This window comes from Mirounga angustirostris, unplaced genomic scaffold (assembly GCF_029215605.1).
Source record: "Mirounga angustirostris isolate CCGP_5_RB_7025 unplaced genomic scaffold, mMirAng1.0.hap1 SCAF_14, whole genome shotgun sequence".
In the NCBI taxonomy this organism is placed as follows: Eukaryota; Metazoa; Chordata; class Mammalia; order Carnivora; family Phocidae; genus Mirounga; species Mirounga angustirostris.
In genome coordinates this window covers 11,712,748-11,721,052 of record NW_026991722.1, presented here as the reverse complement: position 1 = coordinate 11,721,052, position 8,305 = coordinate 11,712,748, and the positions used below count along the sequence as shown (strand labels likewise).

Here is an 8,305-nt window from a genome sequence, read left to right as displayed (position 1 = left end):
GTTGTAAAGATATTTAAAACATATTTAAATATTTATATTTATATTTAAAACATAAAGAATTAGGGGCGCCTGGGTGGCTCAGAGGGTTAAGCCTCTGCCTTCGGCTCAGGTCATGACCCCAGGGTCCTGGGATCGAGTCCCACATCGGGCTCCCTGCTCAGCGGAGAGCCTGTATCTCCCTCTCCCGCTGCACCTCCCCCTCCTCATGCTCTCTCTCTGTGTATCTCTCTGTCTCAAATGAATGAATAAAAAAAAAATCTTTAAAATATAAAGAATTAGACATAAGCAAACCCTAAAATCAATCCATGACTACATATATTTTGGAAATCTATTTATTTAGAAGTCCTACTGAAGAAAACAGATTTTTGTTTTCTCATATTTCTAGATCACTACAGCCTTAAAAATAAATACAAAAATTGACATGTCTGTTATTTTAAGCTAGTAAATTTAGCAACAGATCATTTTACCCTTCTCATTAACAACTCAGACATTATAAAAATATATGTATATTCATGTGCGTGTATGCATGTAAGTACCCACACACCCACAATGCACACACATATTAAAATTAATAGATGTATCTGAATCAATATTGCAACCTCTATTTAAAGTATCATCAGTTTAAAAACTAAGGAGTAGACTGAGCCAGAGATTTGCAACAGACACAGCAGGTAGAAGACTGTTGTCCAAAATATACAAATAGAACCTACATAATAATAAGATTAACTAAACACCCCATTGTTAAATTGGCAGGAATAGGGACACATGACATACGTATCAATAAAAAATTAAAATGCAAAATAAAATTCATTATTAATTGAAAATGCAAATTAAAACAACAAATCAAAACTCATGAGATTGTCAAAAACTAAATTGTATCAAGTGTCGATGATTGCGGAGAAAAGGAATACTTTCTTACACTTATAAGAACAATTTGATTGTAATCTACTAAAATTTGGAATGTGCATACTATAATATACAGCATCTCTACTCACTTTGTATCTACACTAGAGAAAAAAATATTTAAACAATGAGACATGTGGGAAAATATCAATAATGCATTGCCTATAATAATACAATACTGGAGGGTGCCTGGGTAGCTCATTTGGTTAAGCTACCGACTCCTGATTTCAGCTCAGGTCATGATCTCAGGGTCATGAGATCGAGCTCCACATGGGGCTCTGTGCTGAGCATGGAGCCTGCTTGAGATTCTCTCTCTCTCCCCCCTCCCTCCCTCATGTGCACTTGCCCTCTCTCTCTAAAATAAATAAATAAATAAAATAATAATAATAATAATACAATGCAGGAAGTATTTTAGAAGTTCATTAATTGAGGAATAGCCAAATAATTTATGGTATGTCCATAATTAAGATATACCATGTGTTAATTAAGAATAATAGGATAGTCTATAGTCTTACATGAAAAAATCTAAAAATATTTAAATTTAAGTAAAATAATGTAATAAAAGATTTTAAAAGAATTTTTAAACTAAACAGTATTATGTGCATATAGTACACATATTAACTAATTTAATTATCCCCAAAATCAACAATCTAGTTATTATTTTTATCCCCATTATGGAAGCAAGGAAATGGCAGTAGGAAAAAACCTATGTAACATGCCTGCTATGTATGTAACAACAAGGTAACATAGCTATTAAGTGATAGAACTGAAATTTAAACCCAAGTACATGGGCCCCAGCATCTATATGCTTCAGCAAGCTGTAGAATTATAAATATCCTAGAGGAATAATGCAAACCACATGCAAACAAATAATGTATATTTCATATATCTATATTCATAAATATATATTTAAGCGTAGCTGAAGAATAAGAATATTATATATTTTATTGATAACAACTAAAACCTCTGGGAATGAAACATGTCAGAATTTGGGTAAATTGTTACCTTTATTATTCATGTTTTTATCAAGGACAAGGAGACCATACTCAGATACAGTTCTCTGATTAGAACCTAGTAAGTGTTAATTAATTTTAAATTGGCTTAGTAGTAAAGTAAGTTAATGCAATTTATTTTCTATTTTTGAGAAAAAATTAAGGTATATTTTGTGCATATAGAAGAAAGTGGAAAATTATTGAGAATGTGACTTTAACAGGTCTTAAAGTGAAAAGAATTTATTGACTTAAAATTGAGCATTATTTGTGATGGGTATAATACATGATTGGAAATTTAAATCAGTGAAATCAATGAAGGGTTTTTTTTTCCTTCCCTTTATAGCAGTCCAAAAAGATACTATTTCATTTATAGAATTAGGTATTTCTTTTATCTAATGGAAGCTAAAAGAGAGTGACAGTGAGTTCTTAACACTACTAATTTTAATGTACAAAAATTTAAGGCATAATGAAATGAATCCTTAATTAGAATTCTTTTGTTTATAAGTAAAAGGAACAAAACTGAAAGGAAGCTTTGGGAGGAGTAAAAATAATTTATTAATAGACAAAGTTTTACAAAATCAAAGGTAGGAGAAACATTAGTTTTTAGGAATGAACTCACACCTACTTCTCATGTTTATTCTTAAAGCTCTTTTTTAAATTAATTCTATAATTTTTAAAAAGATTTTATTTTATTCATTTATTTGAGAGAGAGAGTGAGAGAGAGAGAGCATAAGAGGCGGAGCGGTCAGAGGGAGAAGCAGACTCCCCGCCGAGCAGGGAGCCCGATGTAGGACTCCACCCCGGGACCCCAGGATCATGACCTGAAGCAAAGGCAGTCGCTTAACCAACTGAGCCACCCAGGTGCCCCTAATTCTATAATTTTTTGTTTCCCTCTTTCTCTGTAGATATCTTCCTAAAATTAGATTCATATACAAGAAAACACAGTGTAGAGCAAGGGCTAGAGAGAATTTTTTTTTTCTTCATCTTAATCACAGGGTAGGGATGAAGACCAACCAAGTTTGCAATAGGTCCTTATCCCTCTTCCAATCTACCTTAGACAGGATGCACTATACCTTGTAAAAATATATGTCAGATTTGATCACTTTAAATCATAGGGATTAGGGGCTTGGCAATTTTCCAGAAAAAGGAGCACTCAGTAAATGTCTCCTGCACTTACAGAATTCTTATTTTTTTTAAAGATTTTATTTATTTATTTGACAGAGAGCGAGTGAGCAGGTGCACAAGCAGGCGGAGTGGCAGGCAGAGGGAGAGGGAGAAGCAGGCTCCCCGTAGAGCAGCCTGATGTGGAGCTGGATCCCAGGACCCTCGGACCATGACTGAACTGAAGGCAGATGCCCAACCGACTGAGCCACCCAGGTGCCCTGGAATTCTTATTTATTTTATTTTATTTTTAAGTAAGCTCCATGCTGGGCATGGAGCCCAACACGGGGCTTGAATTCATGACCCTGAGATCAAGACCTGAGCTGAAATCAACTGTCAGACCCTTAACTGACTGAGCCACCCAGGCGCCCCAAGAATTCTTATTTTTTTAAGAAGACACCTTGTTGATCACTTTGGAAGGACAACTGAAAGATTCAAAAGACCTCCATACGTAAAGTCACATTTGGAAATTTAAATCCTACTCTAAAGTATTATTTTGTTTTTAAAAAGTAAATGCTTTCAAAAATTACTTTAACAAAAATGACACTTTATATTTTAAATCTAACTTTTCTATTTAAAGAAAGTTTTCTAATGCAGAAACATGATAACTTATTAGATAGGAAATGAGAAACAATAAAGCCCTAAGGAAGTAATGAAATTGTAACAAAAACAGCTAATGAAATCATTGTCATTACAAGTACCCACATCCATATCTGAAATTCTGAGGTTGAATTTATTCACAGCAAATTAAAGTGGATTATCCCTCCATCTAATGACTTCCCAAGTAGAGTGGTCTCACAGCATGCAACGCATTGAGTTGTGGAAGGAAAATATTAGAATTGATTTTCATACTTATTGCATATCTAACATTAGAAAGAATTTAAGCTTTATTAACATTTAATAAGTGATTGACAACTGTTCTCTCTTTTTCTGTACCTCAGATGGTTTGTCTTGCCAAGAAATTCCACAAAGAAGGATTACATGGCTTTATAGAAAACACTACCTCAAAATATGACAAATTACTTAATGGATTTTTGCAGAACTCCCACTTCTGGCCATGACAAAGTAATTGATTCTGCATTTGCCTTCCAAAAAGTAAGTATCAAAGTAGAGACAGCATATTAGCTGATTCTTTACAAATGTTGAACACTAGGTGAGTTAGGATTGCGATAATTAAGAGAAGCGCGGTGAGCCCACAGTCACCCCAGCTATTGGCTCATCTCGCTGAGCACTCAACTGAGATCACAGGAAGGTCACAGTTTAGAAAGAAGATCAAACAACAGAGGAAGAGCTATCACATAGGACTACCTTCAAAATTAAAATAGACCTTATATAACAAGTTTTTTTTTTTTTTTTAGAAAAGGGCGGAAAAAGCATGGTATACCTAAAGTAATTTGATGCCTCCTAAACAAAAATCACTGAATTAATATATATGTTATTATACATTAATAACATAATATATAATTAATATATATTTTTTATATATAGAGAGAGACAGACAGAGAAACAGAGACAGAGAGGAAATACCTACACTTACCATAACCAGTGTGTAGCATAACATTAAACAATTACTAGTCATGTGAAAAGACTAGAAAATATGACCTAACATCATGAAAAAGAGCAGCCAATAGAAACAAAATGACCCAGGTATTGGAATTAGCAGATGATTTTTTTAAGGAAGTTATAATAAACATACTCCAGGTATTAAAGGAAAATAAGGTCATAAAGAGCAAAATGACTGAGAAACTCAGCAGGAAAGTGCGTTCTTAAAAAAGGATAATGGATATCTGAGATCTGAAAACTAAAACAAGTGAAATGAAAATTTCACTTATGTTTAATAGTAGATTGAAGACTGCAGAAGACAGTATTAATGAACTTTAACTCAGCCAAATATAAATATAGGGTATAACTAAATCATTGGATACAAATAAATTTATGTCTGTGTATGCATGTATGAAAAAAATAAGGAAATTTAGAAATCCATGGTCTAATTATATTTCTTAGGGAAATAGAAAAAAAAAAAAACCAGCAAAATAAACCTAAAGCAAATGAAAAGAAGGATATCATGCAAAGAAGGAAAAAAAAAAGTGCAGAAATTATGGAAAAAAGAAAGCAAACATAAAATTAACAGTCAAAAGTTGGTTTTTGGAAAATATTAATAATAGTAGTAAGCTCTTAGCAAGGCTGATAAAAAAAAGAAAAAGAAAAAATAAAGCACATGTCACCAACATCAGGAAGAAAATTGAAATAGCTTTATACATAATAAAGATATTTTTAAAACTAATCATTGTAATTTATGTTGTATACATAAACACATAAACATATGTGTTTATAAACAATTTTATTCCAACAACTTAAATGAATTACAAATTCCTTCAAACATACAACTTACCAAATTAACATAAGACACAATTCATAAAATATTTTCTTAAATATGTTTATCTTCAACAAGTTGAATTTGAATAAAAAACCTCTACCCAAAGATAAGTCCAGGCTCATTTGGTCAATTCTTTTTTTTTTACAGGATAAAAATTTTTTTCAGCTCTTTTGACATATAATTGACATATAATATTGTGTATATTGAAGGTGTACATGTGTTGACTTGGGACACATATATTGCAAAATGATTACCACCTCAGCAGTAGCTAATACTTAGATCATGTCACCTAACTACCATTTCTTTTTTGTAATGTGTAACATTGAAGATCTACTCTCTTAGCAACTTTCTAGTATATAATACAGTATTATTAATTATAATCCCTATGCTGTACATTAGATGCCCAGATATTACTTCAACTTATAACTGGAAGTTTGTAGTCTTTGACCAACATTTCCCCTTTCTCTCAACCTCCCAGACCCTGCTAATCACCATTCTTTTTTTTTTTTTTAGGCATAGATTGGTTTATTTTAACATGATTTAGACATCACAAAATCTTTGCAAGGCATATCAAGAAGGTGATTATTCTTATGGATGAAGAAAATGAGAAATGTGGAGATTCAGAGGTAGGAATTTAAATAAACAACTTCAGACAAGCTATAATGGCTAAAAGCAAAACTGTCCTCTTTGAAACCTTGTCAGTCTCCAACCCTATCCCGGAGTCCAATGCATCTTGGTTCCTTAACCAACATTCATTGAGCACCTAGGATCTGGCTACTCCTACTATAAGCTAACCACCATTCTAATCTCTGTTTCAATGAGTTTGTTTTGTTTAGATTTCACATATAAGTGATATCACCCAGTATTTCTTTCTCTGGCTGACTTATTTCACTTAGCGTAATGCCCTCAGTAGCTTACTTTCTTTTTCTTTTATTTTATTTTTTAAAAATATTTTATTTATTTGACAGAGAGAGACACAGCGAGAGAGGGAACACAAGCAGGGGGAGTGGGAGAGGGAGAAGCAGGCTCTCCGTGGAGCAGGGAGCCCGATGTGGGGCTCCATCCCAGGACCCTGGGATCATGACCTGAGCCGAAGGCAGACGCTTAACGACTGAGCCACCCAGGCACCCCTAGTAGCTTACTTTCATAGAAGAAATAATACCAATCTTTCCAAACTCTTTCATAATATAGAAAAATAAGGGACATTCCTAAATATATTTTGTGAGGCCCGCATAGAAAATATATCAAAGCCTAACAAAAATATTAAAAGAAAGAATAAAGCTGTACAAGATACAGTCAAAGCGATGATGTTACAAAAACAAGAGCTATAACATTATTTAGAGTATTTCAGTACTTTGCACTGAGAGGAAATGGCTGTGAAAGTATTTTATTAATATTCAGAGGTTCATTGATCATTATATGGCAAAGTGTGTGTCTACATACCTGCACATTTTATTTTATTTTTTTCATTATCAATGACACTTTTATTATAGTTAATTTATAATTCCCATTTGTCACGATAGTCAAGCTTATTCAGAGAAATAAACCAGAATTATAAGGGCAGCAAACACTGTAAATATTCATTCTCACATGATATCCGAGACTAAGTATCTATTCCAATACATTCAAAAAGCTGATGATACAGACTTTGGCAGTTTTCAAGAAACACTGGTCAATCCATAATTAAATCTCAATGCATCCCCTTAACACCTGGCACCTCTTGCAGTTAGCATTGCATTAGATGCTTAAAGACAACCAGTTTGATGCAATAAACTTTAAAAATACATATTTAATACTTATAATATTATTCACGGAGTTGTTGGCAGAGTTAAGTATTTTGAGGTTTTTATTGTTGAGAAATTTGAGGTTCATGTTGTCTCTTTTTCGGTCCCAAAAGCTCCGTTTTGAGTACTCCAGGCTTTGGTGGAATTTCAGGTATTGTCAGGTCCGGCCGGTAATACCTGTGCACGGCTTCGGCCCCGGCGCACATGGTCAGGAGGCTGGCAGTGGACATTCTCAGGTAGGTGGCCCAGGACACGCCCGCGGGCATGGTTGGGGTGCGCAGAATGCAGGGGCGATCGGCGGGCCAGAGGGCGAGCGGCCATACCCGCACATTTTAAAACTATCCACCTTATCTAAACTGTTTGAAAATCTACTGAATGGAAAATTTTGATAGAGCTGAAGTTTAAAATGTCTAATTCACAAAATTTACAAGAACAAGAACATCAGGAAAGAAAGAAGGAATTATATTAATCAACAACAAAACCACTAAGCAATGTAGATATTAAAGCTAAATATCAATATTAACCCACATTTAGACCTTAACTTGTTTACATCAGATCATTAAATTTTCTTTTTCAAAATTAATGAAGTATATTTAATCATATTTTTCTTTTCAGAAAATGTTATTGATATGATTTGAATCATTAATGTATGAAGTAAAAGTATTTAAATTATTGTTTATGAAATTTTATTCTCGTTTTCTTAAAAATTCCATGTTTATATATGCATTTAATATGCACAACATATTGGGACAGTGTTACATATAGGAAAGACATTTTATCATTTTCATGGAATGAGAATAGACACTTCATTATACAATAAAGATGATGATGATGATGATGATGATGATGATGATTGGAAAGTCCTGCTTAGCTTTATGATCTTGATATTTTTCAGATATCCTCTCTTTCAACTACACCTATCAAAGGAGTAAATAATATAATAAAACACTTAAGAAAACACAGCTGCAATTTGAAGAAATTATTAATTTCTTGTTTTGCTTCAATTTGGAATTCTATCCATTCAAAGGGGACATAGTAAAGCTCTCATTTATATCAATAAGTTTATTTCAAGATTCCCACTTTCTCCT

The 8,305-nt window shown here is 33.2% G+C and overlaps 1 protein-coding gene across 1 annotated transcript; it reads right to left on the bottom strand.

Annotated features, from left to right (window-relative positions):
* Nucleotides 1–7,249: 7,249 nt before the first annotated feature.
* LOC123852306 (ubiquinol-cytochrome c reductase complex assembly factor 6-like) lies at nucleotides 7,250–7,494 on the bottom strand. Its single transcript, XM_045886309.3, has one exon. It carries the CDS (start codon nucleotides 7,481–7,483, stop codon nucleotides 7,280–7,282), a length of 204 nt encoding a protein of 67 aa, XP_045742265.1. The 5' UTR covers nucleotides 7,484–7,494; the 3' UTR covers nucleotides 7,250–7,279.
* Between the last annotated feature and the right edge of the window lie 811 nt (nucleotides 7,495–8,305).

Excerpts from the sequence above, each read along its gene's own strand:
- LOC123852306 (XM_045886309.3), bottom strand. The coding sequence starts at position 7,483 with ATGCCCGCGGGCGTGTCCTGGGCCACCTACCTGAGAATGTCCACTGCC.